The sequence below is a fragment of the Dromaius novaehollandiae genome, chromosome 17 (assembly GCF_036370855.1).
Source record: "Dromaius novaehollandiae isolate bDroNov1 chromosome 17, bDroNov1.hap1, whole genome shotgun sequence".
NCBI lineage: Eukaryota > Metazoa > Chordata > Aves > Casuariiformes > Dromaiidae > Dromaius > Dromaius novaehollandiae.
Window position 1 is genome coordinate 3,886,132 of NC_088114.1, and position 22,935 is coordinate 3,909,066.

At 42.2% G+C, this 22,935-nt stretch overlaps 1 protein-coding gene across 3 annotated transcripts; it reads right to left on the bottom strand.

Moving 5' to 3' along the window:
• Positions 1–1,760: 1,760 nt before the first annotated feature.
• On the bottom strand, positions 1,761–22,012 carry P2RX7 (purinergic receptor P2X 7). 3 transcript variants are annotated; one of them, XM_064521979.1, is made up of 15 exons: positions 21,839–22,011; positions 20,592–20,749; positions 18,558–18,795; positions 16,724–16,856; positions 16,020–16,091; positions 15,053–15,125; positions 14,002–14,098; positions 10,785–10,865; positions 10,063–10,192; positions 8,995–9,125; positions 5,523–5,616; positions 5,024–5,089; positions 4,812–4,928; positions 4,129–4,224; positions 1,761–3,661 (listed from the first exon to the last, which is right to left on the bottom strand). In XM_064521979.1, exons 3-15 carry the CDS (start codon positions 18,680–18,682, stop codon positions 3,179–3,181), a joined length of 1,698 nt encoding a protein of 565 aa, XP_064378049.1. In that variant the 5' UTR covers positions 18,683–18,795; positions 20,592–20,749; positions 21,839–22,011; the 3' UTR covers positions 1,761–3,178. The 3 variants fall into 3 exon arrangements, with proteins under 3 accessions (XP_064378049.1, XP_064378050.1, XP_064378051.1); XM_064521980.1 differs by having other exon boundaries at positions 16,020–16,087; positions 16,720–16,856; XM_064521981.1 differs by lacking the exons at positions 1,761–3,661; positions 4,129–4,224 and adding an exon at positions 4,252–4,707 and having other exon boundaries at positions 21,839–22,012.
• Positions 22,013–22,935: the final 923 nt, after the last annotated feature.

Consider the following 22,935-nt stretch of genomic DNA (forward strand, 5'->3'; position numbering starts at 1 on the left):
GTGCTAAAAACGGGGGTTAGAGGAAGGAGCTGGGCTCCTGCGGTGGCCCCGGAGTTCGCCGTGCGGCCTGTCGTACCCTTGCACCCTCGGGTGCGGCCGAGGGGTCGGGTCGGCCTCGGAGGATGCTCGTGGCAGGCGCTGAGTTTGGGGGATTTTTCTGTTCCCCCGCAACGGAGGGAGCTCACGCTGTGTGAAGGCAGTCCATTGCCAGGCTGTTGCCTCTGCCAGCCTGAGCTTTTCCTGGGCTAGTCAGTGTTAGCAAGTTTATGGGGATTTTTTTCCCCTCTGTTAGCTGCTCTCGAGCCTCATGAGGTTAGCAAAGATTTAATAAAGAAGAAAAAAGCGGGGATCCCTTTTCATGCTAATTCTGTTTCCAAGCTTTCCACCAGAATCACAGCAATTAGAGCCTTTCCCTTCCCTAAAGGAAATGGGTAATTCTCCCACTGCCTTGTTCCAGCTGTAAAGCTTCCTCCATGTCTGTTGAGACTCACCATGGGGCTGGGAGAATTCGTGGGCACCAGGACAGAACCTTCTGCAAGATGTTCCTGAGATACTGAAGTGAAAGAGTTTTATCAAATAACAAAAACAGCACGAATTAAAACAATTCCCAAGCTCCTAGTATATACAAAAACGATTTGAGAAACTTTTCCTGGTGTTCCTCACACGTCGTTGATAAGCAAAAAAGAGACAAGATTGATTTCTGATTTTTTTGAAAGAAGGTTTCCTGGCCAGCATGCTTGTAATTGTTTACATGGACAGCCCTTTTTCAGAAGTCCAGACACGGGGAGCGCAGTGAGATCATGACATTAGCCACCTGCTCCCCCGGAACAGTGCTGCCACAGCTTTCAAAATGACCAGCAGTCAGAGAGGGGAAAGAGAAGGAAGGGCTGTTTTCAGTGAAGGCAGCAAGGACAGAACAAGCACGCAGGGGTCAGATGCTCACAGAAAGATGACAAATAGGCTCGAGCAACCCTGAACATACAACCTGCGAGACAGGGATTTTCATTGTGCTAGGGAAAATAGTCATGAAAATCCACCAACACGGCAACTAGTGGGTTCAAATCGTTTGTTGTGCTACTTGTCTCTCCTGACGCTTACTCCAGCATAAGCACTGTGGACTTGGCTGTGGGTTGGGAAGAGAGCAGAATTTGAACCAGTCAATAACCATAACTATAGCATGGCTCCAGTGCTGCTCCTGTTCCTGATGGAATCAATGTGGGATTTGCTCTACAGAGCTAATTGGTGATTGTGTCCAGATGCTGTTTTGCAGACAGGATCTTGTGCTGCCTGTGCTCCGTACTGACCAGACAGGAGTCAGCTGTTACCTGGAAGTCTGCTGCAGTCAGCTCTACGCTGAGTGCAAGCTAGTACATCTCACAAAGAAGTTGGACGGATGACCGCAGGAAGGGGCCATCCTAACACCGAGACATAACTTCCAGTCGGCTTATGGCAAGGACAGAGCATCTGCCTGCAAAAGACAGCTGAAGCATACCTAAGACTGTTACCTTCCCACTCCCAATGAGCAAGTCCTTTATTTGTCTTCTGACAGAATTAATCTAAACCATAAAAGCAGAGGGCACCACCTAATTCATGCACCTTCCACCTGATGCTGAGCTTCGCAACACAGTGGTTACAGTTACTATGAGGGTTATGATGATGTTTTCATAGGTAAAGCATTAGAAGGAGATTAAGGGAACTGACAAACTGGCTGTGGGGATTTAAGACGTTGCAAAACCATTGAAGAAACTTTGACTCAGATACAGATTTGTAAAATGCTCCTTTAATTAAAAAAGTCAAAATGAGCATGAGAAAAAAGAGACGGTAAGGAACATATATAAAAAAATAGGACAGGAGATTGAAATCACAGTCTTAAGTGAATATCCACTGTCATTCTTTCCAAAAGGAAAGTCAGTGCATGTGTTAGAACAGGGAAGCATTAATGTCAGCTGTAATGTTTTACCACTCTAGATACATGAAATGCTGCAGTGAGAACGTTAGTGCAATAAATGCATATTACAAGTGAAGATATAAATATAGCTGGCATAATCTGCCAGCAATATATCTTAAAAAATATGTGGGCAATTGAAATGGCAAACTGCTGGGTTAGCTCAGAAAGAATAAAGCCTAGCTGAAAAAAGTGCAGAATATACATGTTACAAGCCTTCTCACCTTTGTATAAAAATAGAACGTGTCAAAGTATAACAAAAAGAAAGAACTGGAAAGGTGTTGAAGCACAGTTTAATCTAGCCTGAATTTGCTGCCCCTTGGCTGTACTCTGGCCTCATGCCCTCAGAGCACAAAGCAACTCTCATTATGCCTAGTTCAGTAGAAGAGGTGTAGGCGGCAAGGCCTGTTTGAAGCTAAGAGCAAACATGAGGCCAAAGTCTAATATTAACAATTTCAATGAGCATGAATGAAATGTCTGAAAATATTACAGAAAGACAATAAAAATACTTTTCATTAGAATTCCTGAGTTTAAGCTGAAAGGAGTAATACAAAGAGAACAACTCGGCTTTTCTGTGTCACTGAAATCAACCAAGATGAGCCTGTTTAATTTGGACAGACTGTGAGGCCCTCCACAGTGAGTTAGGAAAATTTATGCACGGTGACCTCTTTCTAGAGCCTCCCCTATCCAGGGCTCCAGAATCCTTTCAACAGGGGGGTGAGAGAAAAGCTCAGGCCCATGTTTTCAAGTGATGTCTCTTTTGGACTTCCTTCCTTCAGGGGTCATGCTCTGAGATGACTCTTGGCTCCATCTTATTTTCAGGGTACGGGTCATCTCCTGACTCAGCTGGGATTCTGGTACGCACCAATGCAGAGGCAGGAGGCCTGGAACCTCCCGCTAAAACGTACCTACAAGAATTCACCCCAGAGGCTACATTTCCAAACCATGGTCTAGATTCCCTGTGGGATGACTCAGAGAGGGAAACAAAGGCAGAAGCAGCACTTTTAACTCAAAGTAATCGTTCCGCCAGCTAAGCTATAGGCTATACTGCCTCTGCAATGACAGTGTTTACAGAATTCAGCCATACAGCAGATTTTGGGAAGTCGCATGTTTTCCTTTCTTTGGGGTTTCTTTTTGATTTTGTTTTGTTTTTTCTTAAGGCCCATAACAGAAAACAAAGGTTAAATGTTCAGGGTAAGTGACAGTGTGAGCTCGAGTTGTACTAGAGCATCCTCATATAGTCTTAAAACCAGTATACGTGCCATTCACTTTGGGATAAGTATCTCTAATCTTCCACCTGCAGCAGCTTGGGATGACAGTTCTGTCTTCCAGATCAAAAGAGCCAAAGCGCCAGTGAATATACTTCTTGAAAGCACAATGACGCAGCTTGTCGTTGACATTCTCACCGTTCAAGTCCAGAAAGGGCTCTTTGTAGAGAAGGGTGTCTTGCAGGTTGTCTCTGGACAGCACCAGTCGTTCAAATAAAGGGGAGGTTGTGATGCATTCCCCTTCTTTCCTTCGGCAGCAGAGCTGTTCATGGCGCTTATCTGCTGGCCGGCATTTCCCACAGCAGCACCACGCTGGGCGGTCTGAGGAGGAGCCATTTGGCCTTCGCTGCTGGAGAGTACGCATCTCCCCCAGCTCTTCCATAACGGAATCCTTGTCGGAATCCTTGGTGCGGCAATTGACAGCATCAGAGAATTTCTCAGGGTGGCTCTGCAACAACAATTCCCAACTTAAATTAGAGGAGGGAAGACAGCATTTGCTGCTTTCCCCATCCGTAGAGAGAATTTACCACAGTGATCCTCACCATTGGGCTTTTCATTTGACACATCACAATAGGCATAATGACGATAGATCAGCAGATCTGGAGGAGGATAGTCTTTCTGTGTTGCCAACACCCACCCTAGCGAAACCAAATTAACACCTCACAAGTTGTTTCAACACCAACGCACTCCCACTAGCATATATACACCATGGAAAGCAGCAGTTTTAAGCTGACTCTGGAAAACACATCCTCTGGTCACAGGACTTACTAACTGGAGGCTGGCAACAGGATTCTAGTTTTAGCCCCTCAGAATCTAGTTCGAAATCTGAGAAAAAAAATCCTAGTCACTTGGGAATGACATTCCTCAGTTCTTCCTCCTGAAGAAGGAATCCCAAAGGTATGTGCCTGTCTTTACCTCAAAGACGTCTCCTTTAGTACACTGCAAACTTGTTTTCAGGTGTTTCTTTATCACGGTAACATGTGGCTCATCAACGTAGGACACGTACATCACCTATGCAGCAAAAGAAATGAGCATCATCAACTGGAGTAGTTACTTAGAGAACTGGGAACAAACACAGCATAGCTTTGACTTCAGGACCTGAATTTTGCACTCTGTACTCAGATAACATGCAGCTGCCTGTTGCAAGGGCAGATATTCCTGATACCTGGGACAGTAAGGACACAGGGAGCAAAGGGGACAGTCAGAGGGAACAGGAAGAGATGGTGTAGAACTATCTGTAGGAGTGTGATTGTGCAGGGCCTACAGGCACCCTCCTCTTCACCCTTCTTTAAAAATGCATGTCTAAAATTCTGGGGGGCAGTAAATTCAGTCAAGAGAAGTAGTCATTCACATCTGGAAAAAGAGGAAGAGGCAACTGAAGGTGGCAAGGAGGCAGCTTTCGACAATACCTCCTTAGGGGTCCTGGATCCTGCAATTCCTCTCACAAAGCTCCCTGATCTCCCAAACCCACAACCACAGGACGTATGCAGGGTGCTGGAGAACAAAGTAGTGAAACAGGAATGAACCATCCAGCATTCATGAACAGTCTGGTCTGCTGCGTTTTTTGCATCCACAGAGCAGCAATCTGCATTCCTTACCTGTCTTGGATTCAGCACAGTCTCGTACTTCTTTCTAAAGTGATATTCCTTGACAGGTGATTTGCAGCAGCTGCAGCAACTACATAAACTAATATAATGATCAATGACAAACGCAGCCTGCATATGAAAGAAAAACAAGTGGTGATTCCATTTTCTTAATGAGACCATGTCACCAAAAGTGGCTCCATAAACATAAGAAATAAATCTCTCACCAAGCCAAAATAGGAGATCATGGACCCAATGTATGTCACAAGTTCAAAGAAGTCAAATCTTCCAGCCTTAAACAAAGCAGAAGGGAGTAACTGGAAAGCAAGATCTTGGGCCATTCACTCAACTTAATGGCATTTCTCTTTTAGTCCCTTTACAGTGATTCATCCAATCAATCCCCAAATTCCATAGACTATCTCAGACACTTAGCAGGAGAGAATAAACAAATTGAGAGAGGAACAGTGGGGACACACAGGGTTTATGAAGGTCAAGGTTAGTGTCTCAGTCTGAACAACAATCCTGCCTCACTCCCAGCCTCACCATTTCACCCTCAGCTTTGCTCTCCTATGCTGCTCAGTTCAGTGTAGACCTAGTGATACAACATGACTTCCACCCCAGAAAGATGGAAAGGAGACAGAAAAGGGGAATATGGTAGAAGTGGGGCTAAAGAAATAGCAAGTTTTCTTCTCTCCTCCCTCCCTGAAGAAAAGGAGTTGTATTTACTGTGCCAAAGACAAGGACATCAAATCGTATTCCATAGACTTTGATAAGGGTTCGCTGTTCCTCCCCATTGTTTAGCTTGTGGTACTTTGCAAATCTGTAAAAGAGCAAATGAAGATCTGTGCAGCTTATCTGGGGATTATAATGCCACAAGGCTGGAGAAAACAAAAGAGCAGGATAACTTCTTCTGCCTTCTTCCTCCAAGGCTGCCCTTTCGGCCCTCTGAAACAAAGGTGGCAAGGTCAGCTTGATGAACAGTATTTTTTCCAGCACTTGTCCTGGCAGCCTAAACTAAATCAATACACGTATATAGATGTTAATAAATTAAAAATCCAGCCAATGTCCCAAGAATGTTTTGCTGACTTAACCCAAATTTGAATGTGAAGCTGCAGAAAGAAGTTCAGCTACAGGTAAAGCAGAAGGAAAACCGTAGCAAGGATATGTGAGGAGCTGGCAATGGTAAGTGTCCATGCTCTGAGGGTTTTAACATCATATTATCCAAGACCAGCTCTGAACTCCTGATGATACTTTTGCATGCTGGATATCAGTCATTTTCCACACTTTGAGCAGTGGAGAGTAGCAAGGATCACATGTGCCTTTACTGACTTCCAACTACATGATCCTCCTGATGTCTCAAATACACAGCTCATATCAACATATGGATCAGTAAACAGAGTCGCAGAGCATGGAACAAATAGACTTTTTTTCAAACCTGACACTAAAAAGCTATCAGTACAGACAATATCATTATATTAAACTGAAAGACTTGCTAAAATTCATATTCTGATAACCCATATGCCTTCTGCCTCATATGTGCTGTCAGGACTTAAAGTGCCATATTGTTCTTGACTGGTTTACTTGAGTAATCCCTAAGTCATGTTCTCTTTCATTTAGATAAGTTATTCCAACTGAAATTTGCTTAGCAGAAGGGAAAGAAGGTCAGTTCCATGGGCAGTGGGTACTCACAGATCACTCTGTTGTCGCTAATGAAAATTTGTTTTAGAGTTGGATGCCTGTTCAAGTACCAAGTGAGTAGACTGTGTTTCATAAGATGTCTGACCTAAATGCCATCAGCTCTGCTCAGTGTCTCCAGTTAGCTCATTCAGAGGACAGAGACATCTAAGGAAAAATAATTTTTCCTCCTTTCCTCTTTGGGTTCAGTCCCTGCTGCTCCGCTTTGCCATCTTGATGCTAAGAAACTAGCCCAGAGGAAGCTTTTACTTGATTCTACTCTCTCCTGCACATCTTCCTCCAAGCTAAGTTTGGCAAACTTTTAGAGAGCTTTTAATCAGTGCTCCCCAGACCGTGTGATCATTTGCTTCCCATTCACTGAGATCTGATTTGCATTCTCTGAAGGCAGTGAGTGACTCAGAAAAACACAGCGTAATGTATTCTGCTTTCTTCTTGCTTGCACAGACATCAAATGCCATATTATCTTGTGCTGAAGGGTTCCACAGTCTGCGGCCAAGGCATATTTTACCAGCCAGCTCTTAGCCTCTGAAGCCTGCAGCTCTATTAGGTTTTATTTTAAGGCATTTCTAACATTTTCAAAATCAGAGGTTTTCTCTAGCCCCTGAGGAAGAAGTTATTTCACATTTGCTCTTGATGGCACAGAAGCTTTCTCCTCTAACAGCTTTGTGCTCAGAGCTGACCTGTTAAGAGTTTTCTTGATCGTTTGCTGGGGCTTTGCTCCCTTGCACCTCAGGCAAGTCTTTTCATTTAGAAGGCTAAAGCCTGTTCTCATTTAAGTCTATCACAAAATTCCCTTTGGAATTCAGCTGAAATCAGTAGGGCTCCAGGTAGGCAGACGTTGCAACCTACCCAAAGCAGCTTTCCTGACTTGCAGGACAGCTGGACTGCAGGGGGAGCAGTGTTCTGTACATGCCCCATTTCTTACACTCTTCTCCAAAATTTTCTTCTGCTACTTATCTCTGTTAGCTTTAGGACACTGGGCTGGATGGACCTCTGCTCTGATACTAATTTGCATTCTTATGACATGTCACACTTGACAAAAAAGCTTTCTTGAAATATATTCATTGTAGGATCAGTTCTAGCTTTCCTCCCCTTATTCATGTGTGTAGTTCTACTGAAATCAGTGCTTCTGTTTATACAAGTTTGCATACACCAGCTCAACAATGTGGCAGAGTTTGTGCATGCTTTTCTTGTTTTAAAGAGTATTATGATCAAACTATTCATGACCCTTCAATTTTCACTGTGTTTGCTTTTTAACTTGCTGCACAGACCACCTCTGCTGCTTTTTTTAATTTTGGGAACAAGGGAGGATGATTTCTCTTTGCCAATAAAACCACTTGATTAAAAGCTATAGAGTCAGGCTGTCAGCACGTGGGCTGGCATCCTGCACACTCTCCCAGCAGGCCTGCCTATGTTCTCAGACCAGACTCACTCACGGCCAGTGTTGCATTTCCTTTCAGCAAGTATTTCAACTGAACTGCAGCAAAACAGTCTTGCTACAGACTGGTATTTTTATGCACAAAAGATAACAAATTTTGGGTAAATCCACTCTTGGCATTTTGATCTCAGCTGTTAATCTGACACTAAACAACCTCAAGACTACTGCATTGTCTTCCTCCAAAAGCCTTCTTATAAATCCCCTTTGCCTACAAAAATCTATTCAACAGCAAGGTTGCTGGCCTCAGTGTCTCAGTATTGTCTCACTTTTTCCTTGTGATCTCCCCATCTCCTGCCTGTGGTTGTCAGGTCTCAGCAGGGAACATCTCCTTCTTTGAACAGCTCCTGCACAGTGCAGCTTTGGAGTACAATGGCATCTCCTAGACAGTTACAGCACTCCTGCTAGTATCCCAAATGTGTGAAAACCCACAACATAATAATAATCATAGCATGAGTCAAAAAAGAGTGTTATTACACAAGAGCTTCGACCTAGATCTGAGGGACAACTTTAGTTTTAAATATGCTGATATGCATTTGATAAACTGTGTAACTATATTAAGACTGGAGTCACATCAAGATTTTATGTCAAAACTTCTTGTAAATCTGCTATATGCACACAGAACCAAAATCTCTAATTTGCTTTTGAATAAATCTTGATTTAGCGAACTGTAGGGCTTCCAGATGGAATAAAAACACTTTGTTAATGTATTTGTGTTAATTGTCCTGGGAAACTCCCAAGTTTAGGTAATTTCAAGCCTCGATTGCCATATGGTGGAATCTGCCCAAACTATTTTCTGTGTTACCTCCCAGAATACTTTTGGGAAATTTCTAGGCCTTTCAATATAGAAATAAAATATCCTACAATATAAGCATGCTCATTTAGAAAGTGACCGTGATAATGCATGCAACAACTGACAACTGCAGCAACTGCAGGTTAAGCACATGACTACAAGAGTGAAGAAGGACAATCAAATGTCTCTCGTTCCAGGTCCTCATTTCCCACACATTATCACCCCTCTGCTTCAACTCAGATAACATGCTACCTGCTTCATACAACATTTTTTACCTAAAGTTGAAACCAGGATATTGGCTTGTTGTTTTGTCATCAAGGCGTCGGAAACCATACTTTGGACTGCAGTGGTAAAACCATTTGTCCAAGTTACAGTCCCAGTTAATCTCAATGCCAATGATTGCGCCCTGGAAACAAAAAGAGAAAGTAAGCTTAGGGCCTAGCGCTGTGATTGTTGCTTTTGCAGACTGCTGTTAAAGTTAGTGGAGATACAAGGGAGGCCAAGGGCAGGGACACATCTTGAGATGCACATTAACATATAAGCTACATTTGCCCACCAAGCAGTCTTCTATGGAAGGGACTTAATTACTGCACAGGTGAGCTAGAAGGTAAAACTCATTCAAGCCTTTCCTGTTTTCTGTCTATTTTTCTTCATCTTCATAGAACAAGTGTAGATGTAGCTGTATACCGTGATGGCCATTTTGTTGCTTTAAACTAAATATAGGCTTAAACCAAAAGCCCAAGGGTAAACCTAAGTTTTGTAGGCTTCCTATCTGAATCTTTCATCTTGAATGCCCTTGTGAATCAATAAATCTAGCACAGTTCATGATTCTGGACAGGACACTTTTTTTCTACTTCTGTTCCACCCTTCAATTAATATCAGCTTTCTTGAGATATGGCTGGATACTGTGTTAAGGGCATTCGGCCCAATGCCCTAAAGAACAGAGCGAAAATGTAATGGCAAAAATAAGTGGGTTTTGACCCTGAATATAAGCTGTCATTTGTGCCAGACTGACTTTTGGATGACTCTTTCCACCAGCAACAGGATTTAGGATGTGCTTTAGCAGAATCAAAAGCTGAGCAAGAGTACATGAGTGACAGTCTTGTATAGTACCTATTTAAGTGCCACAGAAATACAAACAAATAATATCAGCTCAGTCAATATGGGTCCCATTCTGTGAGATATTGAGCACATTTAGTTCTTGAAAGTTGAGGTTACTTTGCATCTTACATGATCTGTTTCTAAACCTAGAACAATTCCATTATATGGCAGTCAGCGAAACACACAAGACAAACAAGAAAACGTTTTAACAGTGAGCATAAAGCAAATGTAGCATCACAGACCTCAACTGCCACCTCAGAAAAATTCTCGTTTGCTGCCAGTAGGATATCTCCCAGACGGAAAACTGGACAGAGCGGGGAAGTTATCTTGTTGAACGTGCAGGAAGTATTGAAATTCGGTGGAATATTTTGTCTGCAAAGAACAAACACAGTTGCTTAAACTTAAAAGCTGAAGCTCTCTACTGAACAGCAGCTACAAATACAGCTAAGGGACTTCACTCCCGTTAACCTGTGTTAAATGTGCTCAGGTTGTAAAAATATAAGCTTTTTTTTTTTGTAGTTACCAGATCTATACCTCCCAAACTGGGATCTGAAAATCAAGATGAATTCTTTACTCTTTGGATGGATGTTACTATCAGCAAAGTTTTACCTGTGTAAAATAAACACTTCCACATTATAACCTGAATCACACGTGTTGCGCTGTGTTTTCGTGATTTTACTGCAACACAAACCAGTATATGTGAATGAACAATTCTGTTGTCCGGTGCATGAAAAGAAATAAAGCTATGCTAGGAAGCTGTGTTCCCAAGCTCTCCCCACATTTCTTGGTTCCTGAAGGATTAATAGGGCTATTTCTATCACAGAAACTTGGTATTTGTCACTCAGGTAGATAAAGCCTTGAATACATAGTCTTTTTGAGTAAAGCAGGTGCCAGTTTATACAATCCTTTTTCAGAACACAAGCACTTGTTCTTCAGAAAACATGGAGGAATGTCTGGCACTTACATAGTGTAATTAAATTTTGGGAAGTGGATGTTGTTCTTTATTAGTACTGTGAAGTCTTCAGAACTCTTCAGAACAGCGGGCCTAAAAGAAACATACCAAGTGTAATTAAATCAACTAACTTCTTTTACTTAAATACATCAATTAATACTATGCTACTTCACAATTACCTGGAAAACTGTCAGTAGGAGGAATAAGTTGCTAAGAATAGACTGAAAAGCAGGGAGCTAGATGGTTCAGGGGATCAAGACAGGTATATGCACTTTTCTTAGTTTTAGTTATAAATTGTTCTCTTTCGCACTTGTTTGTGTGGGCTGATCCTAACTGGAATCCCTACACACTCCTGAATTATGGTTTCAGGAGACTTCTCATATAAATCTTGCTACAGAATAGTAGTAAGAAATTTCAGCATTTGACAGCTGATGATTTATGCACAATTAATAGGCAGTTTCACTGCTTGTTCCCATACAACCATTTACGCCAGAGCTGAACAGCTAGTAACTGTATAAGAATGAGCCACATTCTTATTCCTAAAGGAGGTCTCCGTAAGTCAAGAGTCAACCACGTCACCAAAGGTGGTCAGTTCTTCATACCACATACCAGTTTCAGGACCTCTCCTGCAGATCTTGAGGAGACAGTGGTTTGTGTCACTAAATACACAGGTGAAATGCAGGCACAATGGAAAGCAGGCTGCAAGTCTTATCCTTCCTCAGAAGAGTGATTTCTCTGCAGCTAATGTGGCTGGACAGAAGGAACTTTCCCACAAGTTGCCAGCTGGGTAATGTTGGCCTAAACCACGTGAGACAATCTCTGCTATGCCCCAGGACCTACCAGGGCTATAGAAAAATAACAGATTTCTAGCATTCATTCATCAATGTCTAGCACAGGGGCTATGCTGAACTGGATTACTGGCAAGGATATTACTGCTCTCCTACTCCATTTTAAATATTCTTGACCCATTTTTAAATTTCCATGATGACAGCCATTTACAGGGGGTAAACCCAAGTCTTTGAAACAGTCACCCATATAAAGGACAGTGCTTCTAAGCATGGAATATTTTCCCTATTGCATCATTGTATTTTGAACAGTATCTCCGCATCAGAGATCTGTGATGAGAAGAAACACGTTAGTTGGGTGACACACAGTGTCCACGAGGGACTTCTCAGTGTCTCCTAAACAAAGTCAATGAACAGGACTTGGCTGCAAACCGAATTAACATTTGTGGATGTTACCTGGCCATCAGAGCTTCTGATGAGTTTCAGTGTATAACAGTCAAGAATAATGTATGTTAATTGTTAAAGAACTAAAAATAGATGAACCCATAACGTGAAACTGTCTATAATTCATCCATTAGGAAGTATGTGGAAACCGATCCAAAACTCTTTTGAAAAAGTTGTTGTAAACATCTGTCCTTCAGCTAGCTAATCTGAGAACACCGCCCTGCTTCCAACAGAACTGAACAATCAAACATAAAAGATTCTTCTTGCCAACACGTGATTGTTGCTTTGTTCAGCTCCAGACATCACTAACAGGAAGGAAAAGGAGGCCTCCTGTATAGTTCATGAAATGTACCTTTCACAGGAATTTTCACAATAAAGACAATCATGGGTGTAACAAAAACCCGACATTGCTACCCTAGTACCTCAACCAGATGGCAAAGCTTCCCGGGCTCTGACTTTGGATTTATGTTGGATTTATGTATCATTCTGGTAAACACTCAGCTTTGCCACTTAGTGATTCCTAAGTTTTTCCCTGCCTGTGGAACTTGTGAAGAATCTTTATATAGCATTTGCCAGTTTGGATCAAACCTGTCCTCCATGATTTTTGGTCCCTGCTAGTGACCAAATGCTACTTTAGAGGAAGTTTAGCAAACACAACAGAATGTGTCAGCTGTGCAACATAATTAAAGGCAAAATCCTCTCTATAACACACACAGCAATAAGCCTACAAAGCACAACATTTAAAAATGACTGGCAGTCACTGAGATGTTATCAAAACAAAAACCAGGATTTCATTTGTTCGGAAAGCTGATGCGTATTTTCCCAGGATGCTGTTAGGAACAACTACGCCCCTCCTGTTGTTGGACAAAGCCTATTTTTGGATCACAACTCTGTGCCCAGCAGAAGGGAACGGAAATTCCTTCAAAGAACTGAAAAAACTCAGCAGAAGGAGTAGCTGCAGGAGGCATGGTGGGCTCTGGATGGGACCTGGCAGGGAAAAATTGCTCAGCCTCTGCAAAAAACTCTGAATTAGGGAAAAGAAGGGATTTATACACAGAATCATGCCTGTGTCTTTTATAAGCAATGAGTTAATAAAAGTGACAATTGACCTGGTGTCTTATGCATGTTGCTCAAAAGCTGTTACAGGCTTGGGATTGAGAGAAGCTAAAATGTATTAGCCCTTGGTTCTCTCTGAGAGTAATTTCCATCATAATTTCAGTTGAAATAAAATCTTTTATAAAATATTTTCATGATTTGGCTGGTAGAGAAAAGAAATGGCACATTTACATCTTAGAACACTGTATAGACATGGCGTTAGAGGAAACACTGCTAGAGGACCCCTTCACCTAGGTCTTCCTCTGGGTTACAGCAGCATTGTTCCCTGCAGTCTTTTTCCTAGAGTTTTCTTTAGCTCAGTATTACATATTGCCAATATTGAGGTTTTCATCAGCTATCTAGAGAGACTCGAGAGGCTGTTCTTCAATCCAGAGTGGACTCCCCCAAACACTACCCTGCAGTACAATGTACAGACAGCAAATCTAGCACTACTGTTTTGGGAGATGGAAGCAGCCTTGCTGTGATAAATGAACCCACACAGAGCTTCTACATCACAGAGCCCTGAGCCTTGTAAAAGAGAACCCTGAGTTAGCAAACGTTTTATTTCTGCATTTTCCTTGACATCTGAGTTAATGATCCAAATGCCTCTAGTGAATTCAAGATGAGTTTGTGACATCTAAAACTGTTTATATGGCAGCTGTGCGATGATACAAACTGGAGGCTATGACTTCACTGCTGAATCATACAACAGGATAGATCATTACAAGTAAGTTAGTTTCTTAAATATAATGAGTGTTAACAGTGTGGCTGGGAAGGAAATAGTGGTTTCACACACATGAAATCTGTATGTGTTGAGACGAAGGCTGATTATCCCAAAATGTCATGACTTTGTCCAAGTAAACCCTTCTTTTGACATAAAAAGTGCAAATACCTCTTTTACTTACACAGGGGCAGTTTTCTTGGATTCCACAGGGCACCATGCCATGACCTCACAGGTTTTAATAGTTGCATTATAGTCCACACATCTTCCTGTTTGAATTCCTGCAGAGAAGAGAAACAAGCTCTTATTGAGCAGACAGGAGTTTTGAGCCATTTAAAGACATTTTCAAAATGTTAGTGGATCCTTCCTCAAACGTAAGGTAAAGTTGTCAGTTTAGATTCTTGCAGCTTTCTATAAAAGGAAGCTGCAGGAAGAGTTACCCAAACTACAGTCCTGCCACACCTTATAAATCCTTATTCAGCCGTTGGCTTGGGTCAACAGTGCATGTTATTGTTTGGGCTGAGAGTGAAGTAATTTCCCTCACAGTTTTACATGGAGTTATCACATCTGAGTCTTGAGATAAATCAAGAAAACAGCAGTTTCACTCAGAAGTTTAATTCAACAAGATGAGCAAATTAAACAAGGATATAAAGTTGGGGGAAAACCTTAATTCTTCCTTCACTCCTGGAAAGCCAGCATTTTCTGTGAGCATCCAGTCTTTACCACAGAAAGTGATAATCCAGCCAGCAGCCCAAATTCACTGAATCCCCACACTACAGAGAACTCACCTAGCCAAAGAAAACAGTATGATGTCCTCTAGACAACTTCAGTGGTCCCCAAGACAGGACATAAGTCCCTTGACTTACTCTGAGGACTACTTAGTCATCTTAGTGGTGTTACAGACACTCCAAATGGACCACTGGCTGAATAGCCACTAAATTCAATGGGAGCGACTGTGAGATTGGCCCTCATTCATACCACAGCATATCCCCCCCTTCACATTTTCCCTTCCTCTGCTTCCTCTCTCTTTTTCCTTTTAGTAAAGGTACACATGAGCTGATAAGAACTCTGTTTTGTGGTTTTGAATTTATGTTCTCAGATATCTCTTAGGACTCTGTGCCACTCTACTGCAAAGCCTCTCCAAGCTGGATCTTGCACAGTCTGCACTGGTCTGTAATGCAATAGAAGATGGTACCCACAAACAATATTTCAATCTGAAAATCGCATTTATATACCATTACTCTGGTGATCCACACTCCCTTTTTTGCAGGACTTGTATGAAGAGCAGATAGCTTTGGCAACGGGATACTGAAAAAAAATTGATGTAAAAGAGAAATATAAATATCTCCCACTCCATACCTATGTAAAAAGTCTTTCTCAGCTTCAGCGTAAAAATATCAAATAATAAGAAAAAATGGCAATGCAGAGCAAGTGTAACCCTTACTAATTAGTTGGCTTATGAAGAGATAAAGGCTCAGCTACATGCACAAACAAAAAAGCCCTTTTCTTGCTTACAGTAACATTTTCCCTTATTATTTATGTCATTTCCCATTTTCAATACTCTCCCCTGTACTATGAAGCACAGTAAATCTAATATTGGATTATTTAATTCTTTGTTTACTAAGAGCCCCTCATATTTATGCAGTGAAAGTCAGCTCGTTTTGGGGAACTACTCTGCAAGGTTCCACTTCTAGGCTAGCTGGATGAAAGAGGAGAGCTGCAGCTGACTGTCAGGTTTGACCTACAGAACGGAAGGAAAGGAACACATAGGCATGAGCAAGAGTAATATTAAAAGCACCATATTAGCAGAAAAACTGATAGTAATTCTTTAACTCCGTCATTCCTCCAGATTTTTCTCAAGCGCAGCAGCAAAGCCAGAGAAGCTGCACAGCAATCACTGGCCTGAATGCCACCACTTCCTGAAAGCGATGCAGGTAGGTTTGGCTACAAGGTCTTTGGTGCAAGGTACAGTCACAACTGCCAATTGATTCCCTGAGAAACACAAAGGTGTAGAAAAGCAGAGGAGCAATTAAACTAGAACTTGTGTGTTAGCTACTGAGAGAAAGAGGAGCAGTATTTCCTTGTGCAGGACTGCTCCAAGGACCATCCACTCTTTAATGTCAACATTAATGTTTGCTGTTAACTACTGGCACTTCACATTGGAGACCGTCATCCCAGGTATAAATTACAAAACATATTTACCTCAGGGCACCTCCTCTGAAGCTGATTCTCTGTCATAATGATGTTGGTTATCACAAAAAAGGAGCCTACTCCCTATATGGAGAAAAGAATATGAATCTGACTGCAAAGTCACATACTTGATTCAGATCTCAGTCATTCCAGAATGTCACCCAGAAAGACAAGGAGGCTTGTTCTGCTCTACCTCCCATTGACAGACATTCAAATTCTACCAGGCTCAGACCAGGGAAGGCCAGGGGCATCATCAGGATGGGAATGAGCAGCCAGGGACAAGAAGGCACTGATTTCCCTAACCCTTGGTATTACAATCAAGGGAGACACATCATCTGATGCACTAACGTTAATAACATTACTCTGTTTAGTACAGCTATACTGGAGTGAATCTGTTCCTAGCTTTGCAATTACTAAAATACTAAATTGATCATGCAAAAATTGCATTAACAAATAGCACTACAGAAATCTCACAAAGGGGGATCATTTTTTTCTTATATTGGAGGTGGAAGGGGAGATTTGGCTTTAAACATTGCTGCCTCCCCCGTCAAGTCTCCTTTAATGTTGCTGCTCACCTCAGCTCGTATAATTATTTCATATAATTATCTCCTGCCCTAATACAGTAAACACGTTGAATGGGAGTATAGAGACACATCAAAAAAACTAGATGTATCAATGGAAGTTAAATATTGCACTGACATTAAGTTAAGACTTGCCTGCATCGGTATAGTGTATTCCGCTGTATCCCAGATCCTTTCATCTGTCTGAGCCACTCCCTTCACTTTAGTGTGAACGGAGCTGATAATATTGTCCTTCTCCTGATAGCGTTTGTCAATGATGACTGTATAACTGGCCAGAAAAAACAGAAAGGACAAATAAAGCCATAAAAATAAAATGGGTCAGCTTCTTTGTATCACTCTTAGACAGAGTGCACTGCAAGATAAAAATCTGATGGACATTTTAAGGTAATGTGAGTGACTTTTGGGGCGAGAGATGCATCAGCTGGACCAAAGTCCTCTTGGTTTCACTTCTGCCACTTTTGGCTTTGTCATGAATGAGCTGAAATATGCAAAAAGAAAATTTTTATTTTTTCTGTCCTAAATGCTACAGACAACATAAGGTGACATCTTGGGCCTTCAGAAAACCTTTGTGAAACACCCACTGTCTGTAATGGGGCTTGACATCGCCCAAAAACTTCTACCCATGTCGTGTTACTGTCTACCTAGGCTTTGATCTTTGCTGTCACAAATGGTAGTGTCCTCTCTAAATCTGGGAAGAATAAATACTTTTATTTTTATTTTTTGGAAAATATCTTAAAATATTTACTGTTTTATTTTCCAGAGAGACTACTTTGTGCTTCATATTGACTGCTTCAAAAACCTTGGCCTGGCTGCTTTCACTTTCTCACAAATTCAATGTGCTACTAACAGGAGGAAGGCATCTCTTCCTTTAAGTTGACAGAAAGCCATTAAGTATCATTTAGCCTTTACTGCTTTTGCATCATGAGATTTGCAAATACCACACACGGAAAAACCAGTGTATGTTCAGAAGGGACTTTCCACATTACATAAAAGTCTTTACATAAAAAGTTTGCTTTGAGAAACAAAACTGACACAAAGCCACAGGAGCTAGCACCATTTCAGTTTAGCAACAGACCATTCTGGGAAGAGAAAACAGTATTTGAAGAACAGAAATACAAAGCAGTTGACAAAGCTCCTTCAATTGCCTGTTATTGCCTGTTATGTGTTTCAGCCTTTTCCTTCTGGAGAACAATGTTTTGGGATAACCATGCTGTTGGAAACTGGCAGCAGGAATCCAGCTCTGAGCAGCAATAGGTGGGCACAGTACCTTAGTAAGGCAACTTGAACTTCCTGCAAGCTTGATTCTCAGTGAGATTGGGATCAGTTTGCTCAATGTCCTGGCTTTCTGCCCTCCCATGAGAATAAAACCAACTCTACGAACTTCTGCAGACTTTGTTCAGCATATACTTATCACTGAAAACAGCCCTACTTTGGCAGCAAAAAAGAAAATCTGCCCTTTCGAGGCAACCAATTATTGTATATTCATAAAAGACCTTATTGTTCTTAAAATCTGTTGCAAGGGGTGACTCGCTGTTTCATCTGTTAGGTAGATCTAACCCTGAATAGGAGACTCCCCAGAGCAGACTCTAATCTCAGAAATAGTGGTGTAAATCCGAGATTAGTCAATGGAGTTATTCTGGATTCACAGACTGCAAGCGAACACAAACAGCATGATCAGAAATGAAACTGCAAGCATTTTTAGAGGAACCTCAGTTAACTCTGCCCAAGCAACCCCACCCTGCTATCTAGCATCTTATGCTGCACTCCCATCACAAAGTTCCTGCACAGTTCCCACAACCACGTCCATTTTCCACGAATGGTGTAAGAAACTGACTGATCTTAATTTGCTGCCACAGAACTCAAAGCAAAGTTGGATGTATTGGCTGAAAGCCAAGTTGTAACCAGACAACTCCCAATATAGGAAACAGTTGCTCACATACAACATAACATTCCATCACCACGCACTTACCCAACATATATGCTGACACATATATGACAGATCCATTTCATACACGCATATTTAAGACTCCAAAAGCGGATAACTTTCGAAGAGTCGTAGGTACGCAGACACTCCAGGGAGCCACATGCAACCATTGTTAGCACTTCCTGTGAAAGCTAGGCTTTTGAAAACTGCAGCTGCCTTGTGCTGTCTTCTTCCACCCCTGCATCCTTCCGAGGCCACACCACTTAAAGGCACAGTCAGAAACCTGTATGAGTAGGATGGCACTAAATGAGAAAGTCACAGGCCTTTGAAAGAAAGGCAGTTGGTAGATCAAGGACTGTTATTAATCAAAAATATAAAACTAACATAAGGAAATGGGAGAAAGGATGCCAGATGCTTTTCTTACCCACAAAGAGAGGAAAAGGGACAAATTAACTTCTGTTTGATCTTCATTAAAATCAGGAGAATTCCGCTAAGAATTAGTCTGGCTCAGTTTTTTGAGAGAAAAACAAGCTCTTTACAGCCACCCACGTTTATACGCAACAAAGACAGTTTTCAGAGAGGGAAGATTTTTTAAATTCCCTTTGACTGAATATCACAAGTGTACTTTAAATTTCTGAATTCAGACTTTTTTCAAAAAGAAAAATCAAAATGTCAGATGCAGTAATGCTGCCATTATGTTTCCCAACTATCCCAGCTTTTCATAGCCAAAAAGTTCTGGGCTGGAAAAACCCAAGAGATAATTTCCTGCTAAGTTCTCAAGTCCAACTTGTCAGTAACTGCTGGGGACTTTGCTTTCACTGAATCAGTCCAGACATCCCAGGCATTAATTGAAAGCTTGTGGTTTCCTGAGCAGCTCTTATGAGGTAGTAAATATTTTCAAGCCCCCTGCTCTAACTCAAAGAAAAACAGAAGGCATTTTGCATTGCACAAGATCAGACTTCACTCATTTACAGTTATGTTTAAAAGGCCTGAATCTTCAGTGTGAATTCAACACAAATATTTCAAAACACTTCAGCAGGAGCAGGATTAGTGTTCACATACACATCAAAACAGCTACAGTCAGACCACAGGACCATTAGCTCGGACCACTTATCGTCTCCAAGAATGGCCATAAATGGTTGCCTAGAGAAGAATATGAGGACAAAGGAAACGTATAATACGTCCCCCAAATAATCTCTCAGACTCCATAATCTCCCAGCAGCTCAAGGACATCCTGAGTCAGAGAGGTTTTTTACACATTCAATAACCTTCAACAGATTACTTTTCCATGAATTTACCCAGTCTTCCCAGCTAAAATTTCAGCGTCTGCAAAATTCTGTAGCAAGGAGTTCCACAGCTAACTACACATTGCAGGAAGAGTTACTTCCTTTGATCTGTTCTCAGAAAGAGCACCAGGTTTCTCCCTGGAGCCCCAGAGCTGATCACTGAGCATTGCTCATCACTTTCTGCTGATGGCACCATCTCCTCTCAGTAGTACCGCCTCCAGACACTACCACCAGCGCTCAGTCTTTCTGCTCCTTTAAAGTCCTACTCACTGAAGACCTGAAGATACAGAGAAAAGGGAAAAAGAAAGCAACTACCCATTTTCTGCCATGGGAGTTATTCATCACATCACTTCCCCTCCCAGTGCCTCTTACTCATTATCTCTAAAATGAGGTGATCATTTACAACCCACTTCCAAGGCACATTGTGGGTGCATCACTAACTAAGGCATACAAAAAGAGCTGGGTGGCCTCAGCCATCACAGGGGCCACCTTGGTGGCTCTCTTGTCCACATTTCAAAGGAGAAGCAAAGAGCTAGAGGAACATCAAGGCGGAACAGGCTGCTCAGACCTGTAGCTCCTGGGAGAGGAGCAGTACAGGAAGGTCATGAGGCTCCTGCTCACGTTGTTCAGGCTCCAGTACAGCTCTTTTCCTCAACACAAAAATAAACTGGGCATTTAAAGAAAAATAACCTTTCAACTGTTCCGCCCCGCCAAAAGCTGAGCACTGTGCTGTGACTGCTGCCGCTCAGGTTTCCAGGAGAGGGCAGTGCTATATCAATGCATGGGCCAATACCTCATCGGGGGACAGTCTCCTTGGGTCTCCGTGCACAGCACTTCGACCTGATTGCCACGACCTCCTCTTGCTCTGAACATGACATTCGGCGAACGGGACTCCTCTGGGAAGATGTTCTGTCAGTCTGAAGCAACGCTGGGGCAAATGCAGAGATGAGTCTGAAAAGACAGAAACCAATGTCACTCTGGCCTTCTGGGCCTGACTCCCCACTGCCCAACACTTTGCACCAGTGCAAAGAAGGTGCAATACACTCCCAGAATGGACAGATGCATGTGACACCCACTTTGCACGCATGCCAACGGCCATGCAAGGAGCAGGGCAATGGTAAAGCAAGTTTTCAAGACATCTATGGCCCCGGAGGAGGTCTTTACCTCACACTGCATGGGACACGATCCTGTTGGATCTCAGAATGTTTTTTTGTGTTTTGCATCAGTTCATAGGAATAAAAGGGAGTATAGCTGGGTGATGCAGTCACTGCTCCTCCGAGCAGAGCCAGTACGTGGCACATACTTCGGCTGCAGCCTCTTTCCTACTCAATAGTTTCATGCACTAGACAGAGCTGGACAATGTGCTGCAAGCCAACTATTCCCATCTGGCCAAGAGAGCTGGTGTGAGACCACCATACAAGAATGCAAACACAGGAGATTTAGGTGGGCTCTCAGGCTGGGAGCTGTAAATCTCGGGCTCAGAATATGTAAGACAAGAAGATCAGAATTCATTAGACTCAGATTAAAAGGATCAGGATCCTTTCTCTTGCAACAGAAGACCCACACAAAGGCACAAAATAAACAAAGCCCACAACATGGAGATAATACTTTTTTCCAGTCCTATATTGCTTTAAGTTACCTAGAATGCTACCTATGGCTACAGTGATGGCAAAAAAATTCAAAACAAGAAGGGCTTTTTATATGTCAGTATCATCTTAAATGCTCTAGCACACAGGAAAAGTCACCTTCTGATACAAACAGGCTTAAGTTTTCAAGACATCAGTGGTCATTCCTTAGGCTGTTGCGGACTGCAGTCCCCATTGCTATGGTTGATCCTACTGACACTTCAGTAAATAAGAGGAAACAGCTGATACATAATAACAGCTGAAAAAGCTGTGATGGGTAAGAACCAGAGGCAGACCTGGGATGCATTTAGGTGCCAGAATAGCCACAAAGAAACTGATTTTTAATATAACCCAGTCAGACCTAAATACACATAACCCAGTATTCCTAATAAAAGAGAAAAACAAGAGGACTCACATTGCATAAGAAAAGCAGATATAAGTGTTATCTTCTCTCCTAAATGCTCTAGTTTTCACATTAACGTCTTCCATCTGTTTGGGATCTGACCTCAGCAGCTAGGCCAGACGCATTCATCTTCTTGCCCATGGATGTTCCCATATAAGGTGATCTCTCTTTGCGCATGGTGAACGATTTCAATTTGCTCAGGTTTCTTTCCACTCTGATTTGCTGGCCTCTACGGTTGAGCTCCCCTCACATTTTGCAAGGCAGTCATCCACGCAGCAGTAGCTATAAAGGGAGGAGGAAGTCAGGAGGGAGCAATGAAGCCAGGCCTGCAGATCTAAAGAGCTCTGGATAGTTTTTTTGCAGGCTGCATTCTCTTTCTTTCTTTAGTTGCCTCTGGATAATGCTTTTCCAATTCCATGAGCCTTTCTTAAGCAATTTAAAACATAAGCCCAATCCTGAGTTTATCCCTGCCTTAAAGTATAGGGCTGAACTGTCATAATAGCTCTCATGTCATCAGGAATCTTTGAAACACTACTGTCACTCCCCATGCCAGCTAATTTGGGAATCTGGAAAATGTCCCAGAATTATACAATGAATATATATACATATACATATATATGAACACTGGCCCTCAATTCTATAAGACCTGATCCAGATACTATATCAACCCAACTAAGACAGCATAGGAAAGGTTGTGCCACAGGATCCTCCACGCTTTCGCTGAATCGGAAAGTCCCACGGAGTTGGGCTCTGATGTCTGATTTCACTCCTGCCTTTAATCACCAGGCCTTTCAAACAGGCTTTTGGCAGCAGCAAGCCAGAGCGCAGCTAGTCTAGTTCTAATGATTTCTGGTCTTCAGGGTCTCCTTCCCCTCTCCCAGAATCAGAACGATCAGACTTCCTGGGTTTCCACCAGGACAGAGTGAAACAATCTCTTGATCTTTTTTTTCTTATTATTATCCTGGCATTTTCTAGGTGTTCAAATGTCCTTCCTTTCCTTTATCCATTGCCTCTGTAAAGTTAAGGAGACACAAAGAGAGGAAAAAGGTCCCTCGCTTCTTGGAAGGTGTGGGGACTGAAAAAGTCTGATGTAGAGGAGAATCTCAGAG